General features: G+C 58.6%; 1 protein-coding gene across 4 annotated transcripts in view; it reads right to left on the bottom strand.

Moving 5' to 3' along the window:
* Nucleotides 1-6,065: 6,065 nt before the first annotated feature.
* The window catches only part of CCDC12 (coiled-coil domain containing 12), a 38,191-nt gene continuing 18,542 nt past the window's right edge, over nt 6,066-25,714 (bottom strand). For 3 of the 4 annotated variants that reach the window (XM_024565749.4, XM_053930370.1, XM_045200065.2), the window contains exons 2-7: nt 21,195-21,277; nt 10,614-10,693; nt 9,617-9,678; nt 9,350-9,384; nt 8,348-8,424; nt 6,066-8,251 (exon numbers count right to left, since the gene is read on the bottom strand). In XM_024565749.4, coding sequence (XP_024421517.2) covers nt 8,169-8,251; nt 8,348-8,424; nt 9,350-9,384; nt 9,617-9,678; nt 10,614-10,693; nt 21,195-21,277 — 420 coding nt within the window. In that variant the 3' untranslated portion in view covers nt 6,066-8,168. Of the gene's footprint in view, nt 8,252-8,347; nt 8,425-9,349; nt 9,385-9,616; nt 9,679-10,613; nt 10,694-21,194; nt 21,278-22,308; nt 22,445-23,254; nt 23,341-25,714 lie in introns of those variants that run through there. The other variant, XM_045200063.2, reaches the window with a different exon arrangement.

The raw sequence follows: 25,714 nt of genomic DNA on the forward strand, positions 1-25,714 counted from the left end.
GCACTCCAGAGCTGGGCAGGGGCCTGGGCGCTGCCTGGCTGGCTCCGCCGGTGCTGTGTGGTCCTGGCCCAGCAGCCTGCCTTCTCTGAGTCTCAGCTCCTCCTCTGAGGTCAGCCCGTCCACGTCCACGTTTCCCAGCCTGTGTGAGCTCAATGCCCCACCCTGCTCCCCAGGGGCCCTCAGGCTGAGTTGTGGCTGCCTGGGCAAGGCCCCTATCCTTCCCTGGGGCAGCCGTGGGGCCCTCAGGATATCCCCAAGTAACAGGTTCCCTCCTTCACTAGCCTCACAGTCACGCAGGTGGCGTGGCCAAAAGGTGGTGGGTGTGGATTCTGTGCAGCTCCTCCCATGCAAGGGTGGGGGCGGGCAGGAGTCAGAAGATTGGACTCCAGACCTACAGTTGTCCCCTCGGCCTCGGGCTTCCATCGGTGGGGGTGGGGCTCCTTCATGAGCCAGCATTAGTCAGGCACCGATTGTTCAGGCACCGCACTCCTAGGGTCAGTGTCAGTGGGGGTGCAGAGGTGGGTTTCTACCCCCCACAGCCATCCTGCCTGATCAGAAGGCCCTTTCGCAGTCTTCCGACAAGACCACTCTGGGGGATGGGGGCATCGCCACCCCTGTGGCTCAGATGGGCACTCAGCTGGTGAGCAGCCCCCACCGCACGGGGCTCCTGCTGGCTTTGCTCCCCAGTGGCAAGGAGGCCAGGCTGGTTCTGGGCATGGGAGGGTGGGCTTGTGGCCACCCAAGCTCCCTTCCCAGAGCTGCAGAACCTGGGGTCCAAACCCTCCCCAACCCTGGTACGGGAGGCCCTTCACCCACCTGCTCCTCTCTGCTGCCCACGCAGTCTCTGCAGTCGCGCCGTCACGTGGTCCCTCCTAGGGGCCGTCTGCGCAGCACCCTTTCCTGCGGCAGCACGTGGAGTCAGGACAGCCCGGGTGTGAACCCCAGTGCCCTGGCCCGGCCCAGCCCGGCCCCAGCAAGCTCACCCACACTAGTGAGAGGGCTGTGGTGTTTGTGTTGGTATGCGTGCCTAGCCGTCCGTGTCTCTTATCAGTTCACGGCTCTGCTGTATGTGTGTCTGTTCCATGTTTGCACATGTATCCATGTCTGCTGGTGTTCCACTTGTGTGTGACTGCACTGTGTATACCAGTGTGTCCAGTTGTGTTTGCACGTCTGTCTGTGTCTACTTGTGTGCGCGTCCGTGCGGACCCGTGGTCGGAGAACGCCGCCTGTGGGTGGAATTTGGCCCAGAGACATGTTTGGTTTGGCTCTCATAGTATTTTCAACATCTCGAGCCAACATTTAAAAATCAGGATATTTCACATAAAAATTCAGCTTTCCAGTTTCTCTTAAAAATTCAGAAGCCCTGGCAGCCGCAGGCCCGCGCTCCCATGAGGCCACTCTCCTGCGGAGCCGCTCAGGGGCTGCCTCGCGGCCCGTCTCGCTCACCAGCGCCTTGGGGTGACTGGGTGTGTGACCCAGGGTGTGCGCGCGTGTGTGCGTGAGCACGACCTGAGTCTGCATGGGGGAGAGGTGTCTGTGGGGGCTTATGCATGTGCGAATGCATGTGTGTGCACGGTGTGCGTGGCCGTATCTGTGACCACGTGGAGTGTGTGGGCCACTGTGGCCTGGCATGCTCCGCACAGGGGCCTCTTCCGGCCTTTGAGGTAGGGATCGGATTCCCGGCTTCTGGCTGGGCTGCCTTGTGGGATTTATTTCTGTCTCAGCGCCCACAGGAGGCCTGAGTAATGGGAACATTTAAAGAAAACCAGTAACTACATAGAGAAGGGGCAGGCTGGCTGGGAAACTCAGCCCGACACCCCTGCCCAGCCCACGGCACCCTGAGGCCCCGAGGCTGGGCCTGAGCCAGAGAGGAAAGCAGCCCGAGGGCCCGGCACAGACACCCTCACCGCTCTGAGTCACCCACTTCTGTCCATCCAGGCCCGTTTGGTGGGTGAGCCCCACCTGGATGACCCCTGGGTCCAAACCAGGCATCTTGGGGGCCCACAGATGCTCAGGCCTGGCCCACAAGCGAAGAGGACCAGACCTTCCAGGTGGCCGCTTCCCCAACCAGGCTGCCGTGGGTGCACGTCCCGGAGTCCCGGACCATTCTGTCCACACACACCTCACACATGGGTCCGCAGGAGAGGGACGAGGCTGCCTGTTACCTGGCAGGGCTGGTGTTGTCCCCAGGCTTGGGAGGGCACTCAAGACACCCCACCAGGAGTGCCTGGTGCCTGAGGAAGGCCAGCGTGGGGTTCAGCGGGGGCTGCTGCTGCTGCCCCCAGGACATGGCCTCCACTGTGCTGTGTTTGGGTTGACTGAGTCCCACTCTTGGGATCAGCTGATACCAGCCCCTTACATGACACAGGCCCCGTGGGAAAGGACAGGGGTGCTTTCTCTGGCAGGGTGATGTACACAAGCCTCACTTCAGCTGCGGGAAAAGCAGGCTGAGCTGACCCACACTTGCCTTCAGGGTCCCTGGGTCCGTGTCTCCTGCTGCCCCCCAGTGGCCGTGTGAGGACACTGGGAACTAAAGGCTGTATGGAGATTCTGGTCCAGGCGGCCCCAGGCTGGGAGCACCTGATGGGCCCTTTGGGCCCAGACCCCCACTACTCCCTGTGCTGCTGTAAGGCCCAGCCAGAAGGTTCTGGGGCAAGGTCTTCAGACCGGCCTGAGGGGGCGTCTTGGCTCGCTGCACAGATCCGGAGACCACCTGGAAGACCAGCTTGTTCCTGGAGGGCAAGGGGTCATCGTCAGAATCCGGGCTGCATCGCAGCCCCTGGCACAGTGCCCACACGAGGCAGGCACTCAGGAAACCGGGTACCCCGGCCACTGAGGAGGTGGGCAGCACTGTGGCAGGCCCCCAGCGTGGCTCAGAAGCCCTTGGAGAGGCCACCCAAAGGTGTGCGGGCATCTCCCACACCAGAGCCTAGAAGGTGGCCAGCAGCAGCATTGGACCCCAACAGGGGACTTGGCTAGGAAGATGCCTGGCGCTCGAGGGTGGACAGGAGGAGTGCAAGGGCGTAGGTTTGCCCAAACTGGCCACCTTCGCACACCTGATATGTAGCCCCCTGGGCCAGACCCAATTTTTCCCTGTGACTGTAGGGGCTGTGCCTCAACCTGACCCCAAGTCCACTGGCCCTCACTGTGGTACAGGCGCTGCACTAAGCCTGCAGGGCCAGCCCAGCAGCCCCAGCTGCCTTCCTCCCAGCCTTCCGGCTGCCTTCCTCTCGCCCAGAGCACCAAGCCTGGGCCGCTGGGCCAGGAGGCCCTGTCCTGCTACCCTCTGCTGGGGAAGGGGCATCCACATTGCTGCAGAACATTCCAGGCCTGACACCTCTCCTGAGATGACCCAGAGGCCAGATGTCTTTGAGGATTTCAAGCAGGAGGGACCTGGAGTGTTGGAAGGTCAGGGCTGTCCTGGAGAGCGGCCGGGTGAGCTGGGGAGCAGTGGGCGCCCTAGAACAAAGGGGCTGCTAGGGTCGGAGTCTCCCATCTGTCCCTCTAGCCAAGGCCAGGACTCATTGTGACCAACTCTAAACTACCCCAATCTGATCTCCCACAAGACTCCAGAAAGCTTGTTCTCTTTTTGAACACAGAAAGCATACTTAAAAAACAAACAAACAAAAAAACATATTTTAGCCCTGGCTGAAGTGGATTGAGTGCCAGCCTGCAAACCAAAGGGGTGCCTGTTCGATTCCCTGTCAGGGTACATGCCTGGGTTGTGGGCCAGGTCCCCAGCTGGGGGAATGTGAGAGGCAACTATACATCTGATATTTTTCTCCTTCCTTTCCCCTCTCTAAAAATAAATAAAATCTTTAAATATGAGATTTCATGGGGTGCTGTTCTAAGCTTAAAAAAAGAAACCACCAAGCTTATTTCCCAGAGTAACTACCACTTACAGTCTCACCAATGTAGATTTCCAGCTTCTCCACGTCCTTGCCAGCATTTACCATTTAAGCTGCTCTAATAGGTGTGTAATATCATCACGGTTTTAATTTGCATCCCTCTAATAGCCACTGATGCTGAGTATCCTTCATGTGCCTGCCATTTATCCTCTTTGGTAAAACTATCTTCATGTCTTTTGCCTATTTTCTAATTGAAGTTTCTTCTTCCTGTGGAGTTTTGAAATTCCTTGTTATATTCTAGTTAGGAATCCTTTATCAGATATGGCGTTTGCAAATATCTTCTCAGTTCATAGCTTTTCTTTTCATTCTCTTAAGACTTTACCAAAGCATAAGCTTTTCATTTTGGTTAAGTCCAATTTCCCAACTTATTCTCACGGGTTGTGCTTCGGTCTCCGGCCGTAAGGACTCTACCAAGCTCTGGGCCCTGCAGGTTTTCTCCCAGGAGTTGTCGGTTCCACCCTTGACACTTAAATCTATGATCCACTTAAGGTTTTGTCTCAGGTCTGAGGTTTCGGTGGGGGTTCCTTTCTTGGCCGTGGCTACCCAGTCACTCCGGCACCAGCTGCTGAAGACTCTGCTCCCTCCGGAGCTCATTTTGCACCTCTGTCAAAAGCCAGTGGGCCTTCCTTGTGAGTGGCTACTTTGGACTTTTCCATTCTCTTCCATGGGTCTGCGTGCCTCTCTCTCCACCAACACTACCATCTCGATTATTGCAGCTTCCTAAGTCTTGAGATGGTTAATGACCCCTCATTATTTATTCTAGTTAAAATTTAAGTTATTCTAGTTCTTTGGCTTTTCCTGATACATTTGAGAATAACTCTGTGTATACCTAAAGATCTTACTGGGATTTTGACAGGAAATACATTAAGTCTGTATATTAATTCCCTTGTAAAGTCACTGGGCTTGGATATTTCTTTCCCTGGGGCTTTTAAATTATGAATTCAGTATTTTTAATAGCTACAGAGGGATGCAAATTTCATCTTGGGCGAACCACGGCAGCCTGTGCTTTTCAAGCAATTGGTTCATCTCATCAATTTATCACATTCATGTGGAGTTACTTGGAATACCCCCTTACTGTCCTTTTGGTGTCTGTAGTGAGCCTTATTTCATTCCTAATATTTGTATCTTTTTTAAACCATGGTCTTGCTAGAGGTTGATCAGTGTGACTTTTGCAATGTTCACCAGTTTCCTTTGCTCACCTCTTCCTCCCGTGGCGGCACTGCCAGCTGCCTTCCCAGGATTCTCTCGGTTCTTCCCTTCTCATGGAGCTTCCACCCCAATCACGGTGGCCGTGTCCCTGCGTCCCTGCAGTCAGGGGCAGGTCTGACATAGTAATGGCTGACCGCACGTGACAGCAAGCCTGGGGACTGAGCCGGAAGTCATGGGTTCTTCAGCTGGCTTGTCCTTTGCCCTTGCCCCTCCTACCCACAGTTCAAACCTTGGGGTGTGAAGGCTCCTAGGGGAGTGAAGGAGGGCAGCTAGGGAGACATCGCATCACTGGGGGCCTCAAGGAGCCACCGTACTCCCTCAGACGAAACCCAAGTCCAGTAAACCCTCCTTGTTTGTCTGCCAATCGTAGCCCTGCTTCCCACACCCCTCCCTACCACACCCCCCTCACCCCCGGCCCATCTTACTGCAGAGCATCCTTGGCAGGTCCTTCAGCAAGGCTCAGAGCGCAGTGAGTAGCATAAGCCATGAAAGCGTCCACCCAGCCCGTATTATGATTATGACTGAGCAACAGAGGGGCATTTGTTTCCCTGGCACTTAGGAGAAACCTGTCTCCCAACTTCTATTGTTAACGAAAAGTGAAATTCATTCATTTGTAGGTACACTTTCTTCCCTCATGGAGCTTGCGTGACTTTTTTTTCAATGTTCTAACTAGACTATTAATTTTCAACCATGTGCTGCAAGAATTTTTAAAACATGCAATACTTGACTGTTTAGTCAGGGCCACTGACCTCTTTTCCCTTAGACTGCCCAATAAAAAAAATGACAACACCCAACACAATAGCCATCTGGTGTGAACACATCAAAATTACTTTTTTTTTTTTTGTCACGGAAGTTGAGTAGTGTGCGCGCCATGGGGTGAAAAAGGCTGAGAATCACCGATCTGCTCCACTCTAGGGAAACTGCAGATGAAAATGCTGCCGCACTTCCTTTAGGTTGTAGATGCTGGAAATTTATTTTTTAAGCTGTGGGAGTACAGCATGTGTACAGAAGGAAAAGCGTATAAAATGACGTGGAGAACGAAGTGGATCCCCATCACTCAACCAAGAAAAAGCCCAGGGGCAGCCCTGCAGGCCCCTCCCACAGCCACTGCGAGCCCCACACGGAGGCCATCAGCCACGTTTCTGCCAACTTCTCCATTGGTGTGTCTGTCCTCGGAGAGCCTGCTGTCTTCCCCTGCCTGTTTGGGGGCATCACTACAAATGGTTCACACTCTGCTTCTTCGGTGACTTGCTTCTCTCGAGATCTGTCCATCACGTTGCACGTGGTTCTGGCTCGGTTCACTGCTACAGAGTGTGACGCCAACAAGCAACTTACGACCATGCCTGTGTTGTGTGTGGGGGTGGGTGGAGGTTATTCTTTAAGGCATTAGGTTTTCTCACGTGTATTGTAATTTGCGCGCGTCATGCGTGGCGGGTTTTGTTTTCTCACTCCCTGCAGGTCAGTTTTCCTTTAGGGCACACAGGGTCGAATGCGTAGCAGCGAACTTTCCATCCGCTCTCTGGGCTCCTGCACTCCGGGACATCCTGACTTCAGTCCCGGAGCTGGTGCTGCGAGGGCGTCTGGCTGCCAGTCACCAGGCATCGGAGTCCTACACGGCCGCAGACAAGCGTCCTGCTTGCAACCACACCACCAGGAGGTGGCGGCACCCCTTCATCCTTCACTCCTAGGAAACGGGGCCGGGCTTGGGCCTGGGCCAGGGCCTAGACCCCAGCGATGCAGAAGGAGCCTGGCTCCAGTCTGGGTCCCTGTGGGAGCCAGAGTCCTGGGCTTGTCCCACTGCTCACCGCAGCAGCCAGCACCTCCCGCCTCAGCCCTCACTCACAGCCGCTAGGCCCTGCTCCTCTTCTACATGACAATTACCTTCTCAGGAGCAGCTGCACAATTTTAACCTAAAGCATTTGATGGACTGTGTGCGGGGGCGGGTCTCTGTGTGCACACCCTCATTCTTCCTCTGCCGCCCAAGGCCTCAGCACCAACCACCAAAGCCAGGGACCCTGTGTTCCTGCAACTCAGCACAGAGGGAAGGACACACCGGGACGGCGCAGGGCAGGCAGCAGGCTCCCGGAAAACCTTGTAGGAAACTCAAGTGTGTTTTCATTCTAGAGGAGGTGACTTTCTAGTTGGCCACAGGTCCCTGGAGTCCGAGTTGTGGCCAGCCAGTCACTCTGGAGAGTCACTCCACAGAGGAGGCTCAGGACCTGGGGGCCCAGGGCCCAAGAACACACCCAAAACCTAGCCTACACCACCTCTGTCTCTAGCAGAATGGGTTTCCTGCCCCCTAACCCAGGGGCCCTGTCCCAGGGAAGCCACAGCCGAGCTCTGACAGGTGCAGTGGGAAGAGGGCCTGCCTGGAGTGGGCAGAGGAAGAAAGGACCGTGCCCTGGGCCTCCCTGCTGGAGCAGCCAAGATGGAGGCCGTCAGGGCATGGCTCGCCTGCTACTTGGGCAGGCTCGGTCTCCTCTCTTGCACCCTGGGAGGGTCTGCAGACCAGGGCGGGGGCCTCCCCACGCTGTCCCAGAGTCTGGCAGGCCTAGCCCTGGGCAGGTCTTACGAAAACTCTCCCAGGCCTTGTCTCTGTCACTCAAGGGTTCTGAGATGACCACCAATGACCAAAGACTGGGCCCAGAAGGTCGGCCTCAACACGCTCAGCCCAACACAGGGCTTCCTGGTATTGAGCATCCCCTCTACAGCCACCCTGTCCAGGGGCCCAAACCCAGAGCGCCCCAAGACCCAGGAAATATCTGGTATGTTTCTGCCACACACAGGGTTCTGCTTGCTTCTCTTTCCTGAACTAAAAAAATAACGTTCACGATACGTGACACATATTTACAGACACCACAAGCCTGCAGAAGTGCTGCCGGCTCTGTCCCCACTCAGGGTGGCGGGGACCACTCGGGAGGCAAGGAGCAGACCTCACCCCAAGCGGGGTACGGAACGATGGCGCACGGAGTCACGGCTCTGACGGTGAGGTGGAAGAGACCGCACGCTCGGCCCCTCCCTGGCCAAGCCCGTCCTCCTCCAGGGCAGGCCTCAGTCAGAGTCGCAGGCCTCCTGCCCGGTGGTGGCCTCCACTGCAGAGGCCAGGTTGTCCTCCTGGCCTTTCAGCCTCTCACCTGGAGGGACAGCAGACAGGAGGGGTGGGCAGGGGCCCTGGGCTTGGGCTGCCACCCAGAGGGCCGGGACCCCACTGGGCCAGGCCCTGAACTTACGGATCAGCTCAGCGATGGCCCTCTGGGTCCGCTTCTCTAGTTTCTCCAGCTTCTTGGCTACATCCCTCTTGAGGTCCCTATGGGAGGGAGGTGGGAGGAGGCCAGAGGTTGAGGGCTGGCCTGATGCAGCCAAGGGGCCCGCCCTGCCCGCAGCCCCTTGGGCATTAGGGACCACACTCAGCTGTCTGAAGGAATGGGCTGCCCTGGGAGGGAGGCCAGGCTGCTCTTCTCTCTTCGTTCTGCAGCCCCCAAACCCAGTCCCAGTGAGGCTGGGACTAGCCCTGCAGACCCCGCTCCACACAGGGGACCAAGTCCGGGTGCGCGAGCATGGACGGTTTCTCAGGGGTCCCCTTGGACCCTGGCAGGGAGTGGCCTGCTCGGTCTACTGCGGGTCCTGCTCCCCCTCCAACCACTGGTCGCTTGCCCACCAGGAGCTCCCTGACATGCACACACGGCCCAGCCTCTCAGCCCCGGGTTTCCTAGGACATGGGCCCCGAGCTTCTGCTTCATCAAATTGAATGTTTTCCTTGAGCTGTGCTGGGCAGACTTACAGACAGAGGCACAGGGCCCCTCCCTCTGGCCCAAGGCAAGGCCCAGGCCATACTACCCTCCCTCACCCCTTCCTCAGCTCAGTCTCAGGGGCACTGAGTGCCCTCAGTTCAAAGGGGAAGCTGCAGCCACAGGGGGCACATGTGGGGCAGAAACCACCATCCCGCGACCCCACAGCCCTTGTGGACAAAGGTCAGCCTTGCTCAAAGCGGGGCGGGCCCCCCCTCTTCTTGAGGGTACTGCTGCCCCCACCCCAGCTGAGCCCTCCCCAGCTCCAGGAGGCACCCTGTCACTTCCCTCTCACTCTCCATTTCTGTCCTCCTCTGCACTTACTTCCGACAGCAGTGACCTGTGTGCTCTGCTGTCCATCTCCCCGCTGCAGGGGTGGACAGGCCCAGGCTGGGGCCAAGGCCCGGCACCAGGAGCGCCCCTCTCCCCCACAGCAACACTCACCAATCAGGCTTCCGGGGTGCGAGGTTGGCCAGGTCCTGGTGAGGGAGGAGACATGTGTCAGGGCCAGAGGGGCCAGCCCCAAAGGAAGTCGGAAGACAGGGGGCAGAGGTAGGAAAATGGGAGAAAGGAGGGGAGGGAGAAGGGGAGAGGGAACGTAGGGAGGTGGAAAGGGGAAAAAGATGCTGCGAGAAGGGTGGGGAGAGGAGGGCGGATGGGGGAGGAGAAAGGAGCTACAGGAGCAGTGGGAACAGCCCACCAGGCACTCACCACTTCCTCGATGATGGGCTCAGGCTTGGCGGCCTCCAGCTGCTCCTTCACCTTCTCTTCCACTAGAGGGTGCAAGACAACCACGGAGGCCTGTTCGAGAGGCCCTGCCACTTGGGGGACTCTAAACTGGTGCTCCACAGCCCCTCTGGCTACGTCACAGTGCCCCACACTCCCTCAGGGCCCCCTGGCCCTGTCTCCATCCCTCCAGCCCCAGTGCTGGTCCTGAGGCACAGTGCCCCTGTACCTACCCTGATGGGGCCCCAAACACCTGGGACACCCATGGGCATTTCAGGGGCAAAGGAGATGAGGAAGCAGACTGGGGTGTGGCTGAATGGGCAACACTTCACTGCTTTACAAGATAACTGCATTTATTCACTTGTTAACTCATATAATTGAAAACCGACAGCAGAAACAAAGAACAGGAAGAGCCAGGGGTCTGAGTGGTAAGAAGCACCCCAGCATCTCGAGGCTGCGACTGGCTAGATGCTCCTGGCTGCTGGGCCGCTCCCTGCACCGCGCGGGCCCCGCCCCCACTCACGAGGATGCCACCCCACCAGGTCTGTGTGCTCCTGCACTGACTCACCCCCACCGGCAGGCGGCTGCCTGCCCACCACTCTCTGAGCACCCAAACAGCCCCTCGTAGGGATCTCAGTCTGACCTGACAAGGCCCCTGAGCCACTGCCACTTCTCAGCCCAGCGGGTCCCTCTGAGACGTGGCCTCTCCCCGGCCGTCCCCGGGGAGGCCTCCCGTCAGGCTGTGAGCCGCGCAGAGCAGGCACAACTGCAGGCCTCTTTCTTATCAGCACCCTGACTGTCTCCCCGGTCACCCAACACTGACTACTTGCGCATCTGCCAGGAGATGGTGACGGAGGGTCCCAGAGGCCCAACATCCACCCTGGCACTGCCAGTCAGCTATTCTCTAAGAGAGGGAGACACCTCTCAAGGTGAGGCAGCCGACAGCGGCCCCGGAGCAGACACAGAGGCTCAGCTGACCCACCTGCAACTGGCTTGGCCTGGGGCACCCTCCTCTTCTTCAGGGCCTCGTCCTCGGGGACGTAGTTCCGCAGCCTGAGCTCCCTACAGAAGCAGAGAACAAGCAGAGATGGAGGAAACGTGTGATGTGACACGGTCTCAGTCACCTCACACACGCGCAGGTCAGACTGCGCAGGATGACTCCACGGCGGGGGGAGGCTGGGGATGCTCCTGTTTAATAAGGTGAGACAGAGCCACTGGGTCAGACCATCTAGGCCCTGGGGGCGGCAGAAGGGGCCCCCCACTGGCCAGCCAGGTGAGATAGCAATGTGGGTCCTCCTCCTTCGCCACCAACTCTCCTGAGTCCTTCCAAGGACTGCTGCCCCTCGGAAGTCCTAGGCCTCCAGGACGGGACATTTTCCCGACAGGAGGCCTCCCACAGTCTCGTCTACTGAATCCTCTCTGTGCCAGGCCACCAAAGGGCTGTTGCCTTTCCAGGGGAGAGGCAGCAGATGTCTGCGACCTCACAGCCAGCAAGTGGCAGCGATCTGGACTTGGGGACTTCCCGATGTCAAGTTCAGGCTCCTACTCACCAGTACCACCTGCCCCTTCCCCTCTGCCAGGGCCCCTGAGGCTATTCTGAAACTTTGTGCCCTGGGGGGGTGGCACCAGCCTGGCCTGGAGAGGAGGTCTGCTGTCCACTCTAAGGATTAGGGACACCCACACTGTGCCCCGGCCCCCCATGCCTGCTCAGGCCCCAGGTCAACATCAGGCTGTGGTGGCACATAATCTGTACCCAGACCTTCCTTCAGGGTGGGGCGAAAAGCGGAAGGGAAACTGGGTGTGGGAAACTGCAGGGATTGGTGAGGGAAACAAACTGTCACTCTCAAACTGGCTCCAGGGTTCTGTGAGAAATCGGCATGGAAGGAGAGTCCATGGGAACTGCCCCCAAGACTCACAGCTGCAAGTACCCACGCCCCTACCCCGCCCTGGGAGGGCACAGCACAGGGGCACAGGGAGATCCGGAAGCAGCTGGAGAGCCGCCCAGCAGCCCCAGCAGCCCCGTGGCCCCCTGTCCCCTGCTCCCCCTAGAGCTGAGCACTGGTTAAGCAATCCGGAACACAGGTCCCGGTCACTGTGGGACAGTCCCGTTCTGGGCCTCAGTTCCCACCTCTAGGTGTCAGGTCCGTCAAGCTCGGTTCAAGGCCTCCCCAGACTCTGTGAGAGCTGACGAAGAGACGGCCTCTCACTATCGCTCCATCAACTGCCTCCCGCCCCCACTTTGCCAAACGCAGAGGGGCACGTCCTCTGGGAAAGCGCCTTTCCAATGCGGCAGCAGGGTTTAGACCCCCGCCCTCTGCAGACAACTTAAACAAACCTGACAAAGAACGGGGCGGGCAACAGTAGGTTTAGAGTTGTGAGTACGCCAAACACAGAGTTTATCCTTCCATTACTACTTATTTATTAATTACTGTATTATTTGGTTTCCTCTTATTATTGTTATTATTTCGTGCCCTTACTTATGATTTATCTCTCAGGTAATGAATGATGTCTGGTAACTTAACCCAGCGGCCCCCAACCTTCCCGGCACCAGGGGACCAGTTTTGCAGAAGACACGGGGGAGGCTGCACTCACCCACTGCTCACCTCCTGCAGTGCGGTCCGTTCCTAACAAGCCACGGACCAGTACCCGTCCGCGGCCTGCGGTTGGGGACCCGGCTTAACCAACGACCACTGAAAGTGAATGCTTAACCCTACTTTGGCCACCTCTGTGTATTTTTTAAAAATCTATTTGTTGGCCCCGGAGAAGTACCAAGGCAACAAGGATCTGAGAGGCTGCAATCACAGCCAGAAGTTCCGGGGTAGCCTGACAGTGGACCACTCTCTCCCGTTAAAGCATCTGCTGACAAGCAGAACCAACTGCAATCCCATGGTGCTGAAGAGACCAAAGTCTGCTCGGGGCAGCCAAGAGGCAGGGCCCTGGCAAACCCTCAGGCTTCCTGCTGTGACCCCCATCTTTAGCACAGACCAAACAGCTTGGAATCAGCAGCCACCTCAATGTAAGGGGCACTGGTGCGAGAAGGCCTCTTCCTCGGTCCCCAGGGGGTGAGTCAGGGCACCCGTAGCCCAGCTGCCTGCCAGAGGCTGGAATAAATTCTCTCTAGAGGAAAACCAATGATCCACAACCTCCGATCATCTCCAGAACCCTCACAGCCAATACCCAGGGTTCCATCAAAGCCATGAGACAAACTGGAGAACAGAAATGCGCTCACGGGGGGTCCACATACTGCAACGGTCAGAAACGAGAGGTAAAACGACCGAGACTGACACGAGCCCGGGAAGGGAAACCACGAGATGGACTGCAACTACAGAAACCAGACGGGAGTGCTGTGACGTGTGATGTTGGAATGTGTAACCAGCATTAAGAACTCAGTAAGTGGGTTTAACAGCAGTTTGGATACAAGTGACAAAAGGATCAGCGAACCGTAACGTAAGATGGGCCAGAAAAATGTCCAGACTGGGGCATAGAGGGAGAAAAGTCAAAAAATACAGAAAAGAGCACCAGACACGCAACAAGATAAAAAGATCGAGCATACATGTAATTAGAGTCCCAGGAACAGTGAAGACATGATGACTGAAAATCTTTCTGTAAACCCAATGAAAGCCATAAAGCCGCAGAGTACAGCAACACTGCAGACTCCAAAGGGCAGTGCGCCTGGGAAGATCGCTGTCCAACCACTGAGCACAGAGACAGAAATTCTTAAAGCAGACAGCACCGAGCAGCAAAGCAGAAACTGAGACTGACAGCTGACTTCTCAACCGGAACAATGGGACCATAAATCTAGTTAAAAGGCCTTCAGTGAAAGACTTTTTCAGACGCAGGAAAGTGGGGAAAATGAATCATCAGAGGGTCTGTTCTTCAAGAACCACTAAAGGGAGTGATTAGAGTCTGAAGGGAGTGACCTCAGAGGGATGCCCAGAGGGCAGGACCCTGCCCTTTGCACCCAAGGCCTGACCACCCACAGCCCTTTCCATGCAGGCAGCCAGCGGTGGAGTGGGGCCTGGCTGTCTCTCCCACAGATGGCAGCCACCTGCATGCCTGCACTCTCTCTCCCTCTGATCCAGGGTCCCCAGTGTCCCCAAAGCAAGTCTAAACTCCTTAACCCAGTCCTGGCATCACCTGTCATGGGTCCCCACAGCCTGCTTTCCAATCAAATGTGCCCCTGGGTCCCTGCCAGCCTTGTCGGCTACACATTCTCCTGCCCTTCGCACGTCAAGAGCTGCTCCAACCAGCTGTCACTGTGAGCAGCCCCCCTTCCCTAAATATCCCCCCCGCCCAGGCACAGACGACCACTCCTCTCCTGGGCCCCCTCTTCGCACCGCTACCTCGTGCACGTCCCATGCGGCGGCCCCTGGGTGGCTGTCTGTCTGTCCTGCCCCCACATACTCCTGGAGACCCAGCTCCAGCACCTGGCACCCAGTGGGCGCTGGCTGGGCACATACTTGCCTCTGGCTGGATACTGTAATTCAGAGAGGGCACTTGGGAAAGGGCTTTACAGGCAGCCCGGGGCTCTCTGGGCCTCGATCTCGGAAAGACAGTGCAGGAAGCAGAGAAGCCGTGCCCAGGAGTTGTAAAGAGGCCAGGACTGTGGCTGGGTCAGACTTCCCCTGTCTTTGTGGCAAAACCCCAGAGCGACGCCCAAATTCACATCCTACTGGGTCTCCTTAAAATGGGAAAGGTCCTTTCCATTTCCTCACCTGCACTTCCTCCCGGTATCTGGGGAGGCCTGTCAAGTGCCTGAACAGGCATGACGACAACTGTGAGGTCTTCCTCAAGGCCAGCTGCATGGTCCCCAGGCATGGGCTGGCCAAGGACACGCTGGGGAAGTCACCCCTTGAGGGTGTCTTTTACACCTTCCAGATGTGCCTCTCACTCACAGGAAGGGGGAGGACAAAGTTGGTGTTCTCTGTAAAATGTGAAGCCCAGGAGCAGGGTTCTAGAACTCCAAAGTGAAAGGAAGCTACCAGATACCCCCTCCCTAGCAAATGGGTCTCAGATAAAGTCTACATTGTTCCCTGCCCCTGCCTTCCTGCCCCTGTTCCTCCCCACCCACTCCCCACTCGTTCACACCAGTCTTACCCTTCAGGCCACAGCCTGTCTTCCCAGCCTCTCTTCTCTCCCCGTGGCTTTTAGGGCCACCCTCCCACCTCCACCATGTACCCCTGCCCCCGGCCTGCTCCCTGAGGACAAGGCCCTCCCCAGGCCACCTGGGTTCCTCCTTGCTGTACAGGCCCCCTCAAGGGCCAGGGAGAGAGCTGGCGGGAGGCAGTCCTCATAGTCACAGAGCCCAGGGAAGTCAAGTCCAGGACAGGCCTGCAGGCTCAGGAGACCAGCTCTGGCCTGAGACGTCTGCAACTCTGAGCTGGAGGGCTTCGGTTTGGACGGACACAGTAGACACGGGAGCTCTTCCAGGAACCCCCCCGCCACCCCCAATAACCTGTTAGCTTCAGGCTCCACATGTGGAGACACCCCTACGTTCCCAACATAAATCACAAGGCTTACTGGGTGCTGCCAGAGGCTCCCACTGGAGGCCCGGGAGAATGGGGTGAGGCAACAGCCCCAGTGGGACCCACAACTGCTCCAGAGGCCAACCCAGCCCTTCCTTCAAGACGCATTAAAATGTTTAAACCACAAGACCATCTCTATGGTCACTGCCTTGAACAGCAGACGGCTGTTCAGAGAAATGCTGATGAAGCCCCAAATGCCCCTACAAATGCCCCTGGTGGCACAATGTGTAACAGCCCCCGGGCAGAGCCTCTGGACTCTCTGGCAGAGCACCCTAGAGCAGTGTGGCCGAGACCGGGAGGGCACGGGACAGCTCAGGACGGCACAGTCACACCACCTGGCTGCATGGCAAACACCTCCTCGCAGGTCCAGGACAAGGACACTGGAAACAGGCAGGTGACAGAGGGACGTTTCTGTCTGGTGGTCCTTCAACACTCTGATTTAGGACACTTGACAGCTGGCTTAACAGCCGGTGAAACTTTTGAAGAGCCCAGTGCCTTCCCCACTCAAGGGCACATGACACTGTCCTCTGGCTGCCCCCCAGGAGGCGGCTCTGGCCCCCTTCCGGGGACAGGGGACAGATACAGGGCAATGAAAGCTCTCCCCTCTGCCCTGCCGCCTGCCCCAGGCCCCGCCCTCACGTACAGGAAGGGTGAGGGCTGGCTGGAGGACACGACACAAAAACTGGCCATGGGCTAGACAGGGCCAGCTGACAAATACCTCCTCAGGCCGGTCCAGGAATAGGGGTGCAGCTGCCCTGGTGTCCTGCCCCCACCTCCACATGCAGGCAGTGCCCGGGGCGGGGGATGGGGGGTGTTGGGAGGGGGTGGTGGCAGAATGCTTCCTCCCCAGCAGGGGGTGCCCTTCAGGATGGCCCTTCAACGCCAAGTGGTGGAGGTGACCAGCAGTTTCCAACAGGGAGCCAGGCTTCGCAAGAAGGGCTCCGGCAGACTGAAGGTCGCGACACACGAGCTGAAGGCCAGTTTCCACGCATAACAGCCCCGCCGATCCACTGCCCCTGCCCCCACACAGGGGGGAAGCGCCCAGCCCGGTCACACCGCGAGTCTGCTTCCCACTGCTTTCCATGACGCACCTCCCTGAAGCCAGCGCCCTCAATTCATTCACCCACAGCCTGGGGCCCATTCCTGAGCAACAGGATCAGGAAAAACGGGGGTGACAGCAGGTGTCCGCACTGCTGCATCAGCACAAGTCCTAGGGCCCCGCTGGGACACCCCGGGGCTGGAGACAGTCACCTCAGCAGGGAGGGGTGGGAGCCTAGAGTGGGGCACCGTTTCCTAATCAAGCTGATGTCATGGGCCCGTGAGCACACCCTGCCTCTGACACCATCCTGGGGACCCGCCCCTGGCGATCACCAGCCTAGAGGGCTCGGGCGCTCGGCCAGGGCTGGGCTGGGACCTCTCTCCATATGCAGTTGGAGAACCGGTTTTCCACCCCAAAAAAGGCAGGCTAGTGGCCCACTTTCTTCTGCAGGACATGACACCCACCCCAGGGTGAATCACTGTTCCTGAATTGTGACCGCTCCAGCTGGGGGCAGACGCTGATCCAAAGCCAGAGGGTGGTGACTGCTGTGGGGGCTGAGGGTTTGGGGCTCACTTGTTCAGGAACTTAACAAGACACGCTCCCCTGCCCTGTGCCCAACAGTGTGCAGCACCCCTCTCCTCCCACCTGGCAGGGTGGCCGTGACAGGCAACCACAAACCTACCCAGACAGGCCTCCAGGGCACCTGGCAGATGACCCGCCTGCCCTGGCCTGTGTAAGGGGGAAGTGACTGAGAGCTTCAAAACCAAAAGCAGCTGACACCAAAATCAAAAGCAGCTAATACCAATGCCCCTCGCCTAGGCTGGCTTTCCTGGGCCCCAGATCACACTTTATTTAAATGAGCCAGAGGGGCCTGTGTTAGAGATGGGTCGTGGGTGCTTCTGCAGAATCAGCCACAAGGGGGCAAGCAGATCCGGCCCAGAGGAGAAGCAGGGCCCTCCTGGGGTGGGAAACCATCTTTCCTTCCCACAGAGCTCTGCCTGGGCTGGCGGACCTGCAGGGGGCTGACTCCCACCCAATAGGAATTTGGTTGTATGAGGACGGGATAAGATTTATCCTGAGAGAGCATAAAAACGTTAAGAAAGAAATTTTAATCTAGAGAATCCGTGCAATCCAATCAAAATCCTAGCATGCTTTTAAAAGATATGAATGAGCTGATTCTACAATTATAAGGAAAGGCAAAGGAGCTTGAACAGCCAGGATTCTCAACTCTCCTTGGGCAGACAGGGAGGAGCACGGGCAGAGAGGTAGGTGGGTGACTGCCCAGCATGGCTGCGGAGGGGCGAGGGCCGGGGCACCTGCCTCCAATCCTGTGGGAGCCACCAACAGAGGAAACACATGGGCCCCACGGCGTACGTGGAAAGACAACGGAACCTGCTGAATGACGCCACTTACTTGCGGAGGGCCATCTACTGCACCGCGTGAGGGAAGCTCTACAGAGGGGTCTCGCAGGCGTATGTCTACTCTCACCCACCCACCCTGCTGTTTGCCCAGCTACTGCCCTATTTGCCAAGTCAGCACAGGCCTTCTGTAAACATTAATTCTGCCCTTTCCGGATGTGTCTGCAGTCCCTGCAGCTCAGGAACACCCCAAAGTGTCTTCCTTCAGCCCGAAGCCCCAGCACTGGCTGGGTAAATAGCGATGGCATCTGCTCCATTCCCTAGGGAAGCAGGTCTGCTCTTCTCCCCGTCTTTCAGCTGAAGATACTCCAGTGAGGAGGCTCACCGAGGCAACTCGACTTGCCCGAGGTCAGAAAACTGGTAACTGGCAGGGCCTGGCCTCCACCGGAGCTGCCTCTAAGTCCTGAGCTCTCCATCTGCCTCGTTCCCACCATTCCAGTGCGCGCTGCTAAACGAAGAGCAGCCTCACTACTCACTTCCCTAAGTCCTGCCCAGTGTCAAAGAAAGTGCACGATGAACTGGCTATGCCAGTCAAAGGAACTGGCCGCTGCCACATGTCTGCGCAGAGCTGCAAGGCCCCCGTTAAACCCTCCTCCCGGTTCCAGTGACCTGTGCAGGGCCCGGCAGGGGCTCATGAGCGGGGGTGGGGGATGTCTGTCCCCACCTCCCCGACAACGGGTCCCACCACACACCCTTTCACACTGCTGCCTCTGGGCCTTCGCTGAAATTCCAGGCCCAACTCAAAAGGCATGTTCTCCACCAGGCCTTGTTCTGCTGCCCTTGGCAGCAGACAGCCCACAGGCCCGTCCTACCTGGCACCCGGACTGACCTGAACTGAAGCGGGCTGTTCTCACCTCCCAGGAGCCCAGAAACTCACTGGTGACTGGCCTCAGAGGTCACCCTCCCCCTTCCAGTGGAGCTGGAGGGTCACCCCTTTCTCCCCCCTGTGCCGCCTGCTCCCAAGCCATGCATCCTGTGGGGAGTCCCTTTCCAGATGTGGAGTACAGACGAGGAGAGGAGTCCCCTTTGCTAGGACAGACCCAGACTCTGCAGCCTCTGGGTCTTCCTGGACAGCCCCTGCCCAAGCCCCCAACCCCGAAGTCTGAGGCTGAACCACATGGGTCTAGCCCACTGGTGCTGGGCCCATGGCTAGCCACTCCCCCCTCTGCTCTCAGCTAGTTAAAAGTCAGGATAGTCGCTTTTCCTGGGGGCTACAAATGCTGGCCCAAGTCCATGCCAGGCGAAGGCTGGGCTTCCTGACAACCCGGTGGTGACTGAGCAGCAGGACCTGGAAGGTCAGGGGGGCTTAGAGAAGTCCAAGCCCGTCGGCCCAGAGCCTCTGAGGGGACAGCTGCAGAAGCCAAGTCCCAATTACCAGGAGCTACGCCCCACCCCAGTCCACTGTCTCAAAGAGGCCAGACCAGAGAAACGCCGATGAGCAGGACAGGCTGAAGCAGACAGAACCCACCTCAGCGTCCAGCATGTCTGGCCCCGGCTCTGCTGGGAACAAAGGAACAGGGCCGGGAACGGGGGCTCGGCACAGCCCTGCGCCGGGGCTTCCAGCTCCATCACCAGTGCCCGAGGGTCTCCCTTCTCCAGGGCTCACTGTCGGGCGCCTGGCACTGCGTCTCCCCCTTCACTTGCTTTTTCAGTTTTTATTATTAAATATCTCAGGCTCACAGAAAAGTTCAGAGAGTAACACACACACCCAGCTCCCCAGAGCCAATGAAAGCAACATTTTGCCATATTTGACAGGTCTGTCTCCCTGTTCTCTTTCTCCCTCCCCCCCTCCCTCTAGTACACATCTCAGTGGGTCGAAGCTGTTTCCCAACCCTGTTTCTGTTTCCTCCCTGAGGCTCCCGCAGCTCCTCTGAGGACACGAGTCCCACTACCCCCCGTGCCTGGCGACACTTCTGCAGCTTCCGCTCTGTAGCCCCTGACCTCTTACCACATGCTCGCCTGGTTAACAGTCTGGCTCCCCCTAGAGAATGTCAGTGCCATGCGGGAGGAACTGGGTTTGTCCACTGTCTCCTCCCAGGGCCAAGCAAGGTGCCCTGGACAAACCAGAAAGCCCATCAGGTTGGTTCTTGTCGGCCGTGCTTCCCAATCTGAGCGGTGTTCCTGCCCTGTACGTCTTAACTACGGCCTGCTGCGGCCCCCGGCAACAGCATGTTTGAGGTTCAGTCACACAGTTCCACCCTCGCGTCTCCCACTATGTCACCCACCCACCCACCCGCGAACCAGTGACCCTGCTCTTTCTCACCAAGGAGACAGGGGCTCAGAGAAGGGACCTCCCAGCAAAGCACAGGCAGCCAGGACACTGGGAGTCAGGCTCCAGCCAACAGCCAAGAGCCTAAGAACAAACTGCAAGAAAACCGAAGGTTCTCTCCACAGTCACCACAGAATGGGGGACACTGTGTGGGCATTCACCCCCAAATCACACAAGGCTGGGGTCCCCCGGCACAGGAGCAACCACTTGGCCTTTGTCCCTGTCACCAGTGAGGCCCCCTGAGGTGCCTTAGCGCCCCCCATGAAAGCACAGAGCTCAGTCAGTGCCTGGGGGTCGGGGCCCGGCTGCCAGGGAGCATCGCCAGCCTCTGCACAACGAGCTGTTACCTGTCCCTGTCTCTGAGCCTGAGCGAGGCAGCAAGGAACCGCGGGGCTGTGAGGACAGTGTCACGCCCAGGCATCCACGCTGCTGTGAAGCTGAGAAGGCCCCGTCAGTCTGAGATGGGCAAGGGGTGCGCGGCCAGCTGTCCGTGCAGACACTGAGTCTGGCCCCAGGCAGAGCGCCAAGCTACCCATGGCCCCAGCTCCAGGCTGGGCACGGCAGTGCCAACAGACATGAAGGCTCTTCCCAGAGCACGAAGACCAAGCACGGAGTGCCCCTCCCGCCCCACACACGGCTTCTGAAAAGCGCCCCAGGCATTTCTGATGCACAGGGGCCTCTGAATGTCAGAGAGGTCCCATGGTGGGGGGTGCAGCGTCATTTAGGCAACTGAAGTTGACTCAACCAGATGACAGGATTTGGTAAAATAAGACACACACTCTATGGGAACTACTGAGGGGGACAGGAAAGCGGACCAGAGAGAAGCGGAGGCCTGAGCTGAGCTCTACGGGAAGGCCGACATGTCCCAGGGGGAGAGAAGAAAAGGAATGCCAGGCTGGGACAGCTCAGAGTGACACTGTCAGGAAAGGCTGCGTGGCCGGCCCGGTGGTTAAGGGAAACCAGTGGAGGCCGAGCCAGGCAGGGTGGCCCCGGCTGCGCTCACACACCAGGGAGAGGTTGGACCCGCTTCTGCAGGTGCTGCAAAGACGAGCCACTGAGGGCCTTGAAGAGAGGAGACATCACGTGAGGGTCAGAAGAAAAGGCTGGCAGCTAAAAGTCAGCCAGCCAACAGGGGAAAGGGTGCAGAGAAGGTTCCCGCTGGCGGGAAGGGCGACATTTTCAGGTCTGAACAGGGCAGCCAGGGCTGGAGAGGAAAGAACGGGAAGCCACGCTGAACACAGAGGCGGGAGGACGTGAGAGCTAACAGTGGCTTCAGGGGAGTACAGGGCAGGGGGCTGCGTGTGGGCATTACCTGTGCTTCTCGCCCTCCTCCTCCTCCTCCTCCTTCTCCCCTTCTCTGAGCTGCTTGGTCTTGGGCTCCCCGTCTTCCTTGTCCTGCAAAGGAAGGGAGAGAAAAGCCCGCTCCAATGAATGTCCCTCCTTCCAGTCCATGCTGCTCAGGCATCTCAGGAGGCAGACAACCAGGCAAGGACCGGTGTGGAGTCCCAGCCTCCGAGCAGGGCACCTGCCTGCTAAGGTTAACTGATGTTACTACGCTGAAGCTGCACTCCTCACCCGCAACCCCCCCTCCCCCGCAGAGGTCAAAAGCCCATGACCCCAGCCCAGGCCTCGCCCCAAGTGGCCTTCAGAGCCCACTAGCAGGAGGTGCTAGAAGGTTTTAGGTGGTGAGAACGAAGCTGGTGTGTGCCACAGAGGGCTCAGACTGGCCACCACCCACCAGCTGAGCTGCGAGAGACTGGGGAGAAGCAGTCATGGCCATCCAGGGAGGATGGGCCCAATCCCATTCCAGAAACGCCTCCATGTCCCTCTAGGAGTAGAAAACTCATACTCGGCTCAGGCTGGAGCAAGACTCACCCAAAATGTGTTTGGGGGAAAACGGGGGAAGGGGAACTAGCCTGAAGTTTCTGTGGGAAAAATTCCTTATAAATCTGGTTTTCCTCCTGCCCCTGACCTCTCTGCAAGTCTAGAGAAGGCAAGTTCATCCCAACCACGACACAGCACGCTTGTTCTCCAGGCCCCCAAGAAGGCCACGACCACACTGCTTCCAACCGCAGCAGGAAAGCCTTCTGAGGCTCTCCCTCACCCCACTGCAGTCAGAACAGCCATGCCCTGCGGACAAGTGTACCCGCAGGGTACGAGCTCGCGCCCACGTCCACATGCATGCACCCAAAGGTGTGTGACTGTGCCCTCAGAGCCTGTGAGAGGCTCCAGGACAGAGCCCTGCCCAGGGCTGGCCTGCATGTAGGTGTGGCCCTCCAGGGGGAGTCGCTGAGCGCCTCATCGAGCTTGCCTGCCTCAGACTCCTGTGGAGCGAGAGTTCTGAGGAGCCGGCTGCACAGAAGATAAGACTGAAGATAAAATGGGCTGGCACTGACTGGTAAATCGTAACTGGAACAGCTGCTTACCCTGCCTGTCCTGCGAGTCTTGTGTTGCCACTGACAGCTGCCTCCCCAAGAGTGGCCTGGCTTGGGGCCGCGTCCTGCCAGTGGGAACAGTGGAGACCCGAGAACGACCAGGCCCCAGCACTCCTCGGCCACAGGCCTGTGGGGGAGAAGACCAGGGAAGCCAGACTGGAGGCCTGGCCCAGAGAGAGCTTCTGAGATATGAACAGATCAAGATGCCCCCTGCCCCCGCCTCTCTCAGCCCAGGGCAGCTTGGTCTCATGGGACAAGGCAGCCGGAATGAGTGACAACAGCTGCCCGAGACAGGAGACAGGCCGCCCTGGCTCCGGTGGGGTGGGTGGGGAATTCCTACTGAGGGAGGGGCAGGGCCTGGGTGTGGCGGGAGGGGAGACAAGAGTGGGGCGGACATCCCGGAGAGGAGTGCAGCTTGCGCAAAGGTGAGGTGCGGAGTGAAGAACATGATGACGGGAGTCACAGTCACGGAGAAGGTGACTGCCAGCAGGGCTGTCAAGGCCGGTGGGGCTGCACACAGAGACGGGGCGTGGGGACGGGAGAGGCTGGGGTGCTGTGCAGGGAGGCCCAGGGCAGAGAGGCACTCGTGGTGACAGCGACAGAGGGAAGAGCGAGCAGAGCACAGACTCGTGACTGAGAAGCAAGTTAGGGCTCTCCCCACAGAGGCCCCCGACCCAGGCACCCCTCCCTGACCAAATGCTAGCAACCGAGCAAGCAAGCCAGAAGCCGGCACATTGAAATAAAAAGCTCCGTGCCAACTGCCAGCCAGCAGACTCCAGGGTGGCCAGAGGTGCCTGCCACCCAGGAAGGGGCGACGGACGCCTCCCCCTGGTGAGTAAAGACAGAGGTGAAAGAGAAAAAAGGCTCGGCTTTCCCCCAAAGCGGGCAGGTGGGCAGTCCAGCGGGAAGGCTTCTCTTTCTCTCCATGGGGGCTGACCTCGCCCAGCTGGCAGGAGAAGGTGGGGCCTGCGGAAACAGCCTTTGGGACAGAGAGTGTGCGAACGCCATGCCCCTTCCCAGCCCTGGAGCAAGGGCCAACTCAGCGGCCACAGCTGCCCCCACCTGAAACCCAGAGACACTCAAGTGCCTCGGCAGACGCCAAGTTATTCATTAATAAAGTGAGAAAACACCCAACTCTCTCAGGAACATTTTAAAAAAGCCCAGCATCCGGTGGGTGGGGTACAGCATGAGCTCTGCGACAGGGTGAGGCCAGGGGCGACCCCAGCCTGGGTGCTAGGCAATGAGCAGTGGCTCGAGACCGACAAAAACGTGCGCATGGGGCAAGGACAGGCGAGCAAAGCCGCAGGCCTGTCAACCGGGGCACAGAGCACCAAGACGCTAGACTCCCTGCTGGACAGCAACTCCCACAGGACAGCGAGTGAGCGAGCATTCACGAGGCGGAGAGGTCACAAGCCAGGACCCTCACTGCTCCGGATGGCAGGGGGTGGGGGGGGGATTTGCAGGCCATCCTCACTGCCCCCCACTCCCCCAGCCTCAGAGACTCAGAGGCTCAGAACTGAAGGGATCACAGCAGCACCACCACCTTCAGGCCCCTCCATTCCACTGGGAACCTGGCACACGGCCGTCAGCAAAAGGGAAAGGATTTGCCCCAAGGTCACAGAGGTGGGGGCTTGGCTTAGGTCTGGATCGAGGTCCTCCTCACACCCGGCCCCCGCCGCCCTGCATTCTCACCCCCAGATGAGGGAGAGCGTAACCAGAGTGGCCCTGGTTTCTAAGAGCAGCTCCGACCCTGGCCACCTGTCCCGTTCACTCCACGGTCAGAGCTGGCTGTGTGTGCTCAGTCCTGGCGGACACCCACAGCGGGAGCACTGGCCGGGCCTGAGGAGCACAGAGTCCCGGGGGATCTGGAGACACCCCACCCACCCCGAGACCCTTAAATCCCACTAAGCTGCCTAACTCGCCCTACACACACCCCTCCCAAATCTGTCTGCCCATCTCCTCCCTTCCCAGTCCTGCTCTTCGTCATGCCCCCTCCTCTACATCACCTCCACAGGTCCCCACCCCCACCGCCCCCACCCTGGCCAGCCCACCAGCCCCCCCTCCTTTTACTAATCCGTGTCCTCCAAGTCTCTCTCCACCTGAACCACCCATCACTGGCATCCCCTTCAAAGACACGGGTAACGTCACACCCTCTGCCCACAGCTCTCGGTGGCTTCCCAGGACAACCCCAACGCCCCACCACTTGCCCTGCAGGCCCTTCACACCAGCCACTGTCCAGAAGACCCTGACACCGGCCCCTTTGTCCCAAATCCTGAAATGTCCATTCTGGTAACACCAAAGAAAACCCACTCTTCAACCAGTTCTAGAGGGCAGCTCAAAGGTCAGCTCCTCGAGGCGCCTTCTGAGGTCCCCTGGGCCTGGGCACAAACCTGTGGTCACTTCTATTCATATCTAGGCCTCACTACCCCTTCCTCAAGTCCCTCGCAGTACGGGGCCCCTCCCCGCACCTCTCCAGGCCTAGCCCAGGGCCTGGACTAGACAACCTTCGACCCTTGGCTGATGTAACTAGAACTCTCTCCACCAACTCCAGACGAGCCCGCCTCCCAGGAACGCTGGTGGCTGGGGGGCAGGAAAGCCATGGCCTAGACTGGGGGCCCCCACACAGCCCTGCTGCCTGTTTCTGGGTGTGCCCCACATTTCTGACACCAGCCCAGGGTTCCACACCGAGGCCTTGCCCCAGCCCTCCCCTCCCGCAGAGCCTGCAGGAGGAAGGGGCCCCTGAGGCAGGACTTTGGGGGGCTTTCCAAAATGGCCCAGCCCCAGCCAGCCTCATCTGTTTGAAACCCTTCTGGTCAGGAATGAACCTTTAACAGATAAAACCGGGGTGTGTGGGGTTGGCACCGCTTCTTCCTTGAACGTGTGACCACACTTCGGTGAAGCCATCCTGGCCTGAAGTTTTCTTTGTGAGGTTTTAGACACAGGGCTCTAGATGGTCCATTTCAACCACCAGAAATGCAGAGGAGGGGCGAGAGAAGGAGGTGCCGCACCTCCTCCTGCTGCCCTCCCCACCCAGGCCAAGAAGAGGACCCTGTTCCCTCGAAGCCCCAGTCTCCTCCGTGTGCAGGGTCTGCCCGGGACACAAGGATGGAAGAAACAAGAACCCTGACCTCAAGGACCTCGGGGGTACTCAAAGGAGCAGACGCAGAACACGTGACTCTGCCGGGAGAGCTGAGGAAAGCCTCATTAAATGCGTGGTACACCTGGGGAATTGGCCGAGGCCAGGTGCTGTTAAGGGAAGAAGGGAGTCCAGTGGGAGGCTACCAAGGGCCGTAGGAAGGAAGAACACTCCTGGCAGGCCCGGGACTGACAGAGTTGGGGCAGAGGGGCCCCCCTCCAGCGCACGGCAGGCTCAGCCCAGCTCAGGCCGGTGCTCTGA

This window comes from Desmodus rotundus, chromosome 8, assembly GCF_022682495.2.
Source record: "Desmodus rotundus isolate HL8 chromosome 8, HLdesRot8A.1, whole genome shotgun sequence".
Classification (NCBI taxonomy): domain Eukaryota; kingdom Metazoa; phylum Chordata; class Mammalia; order Chiroptera; family Phyllostomidae; genus Desmodus; species Desmodus rotundus.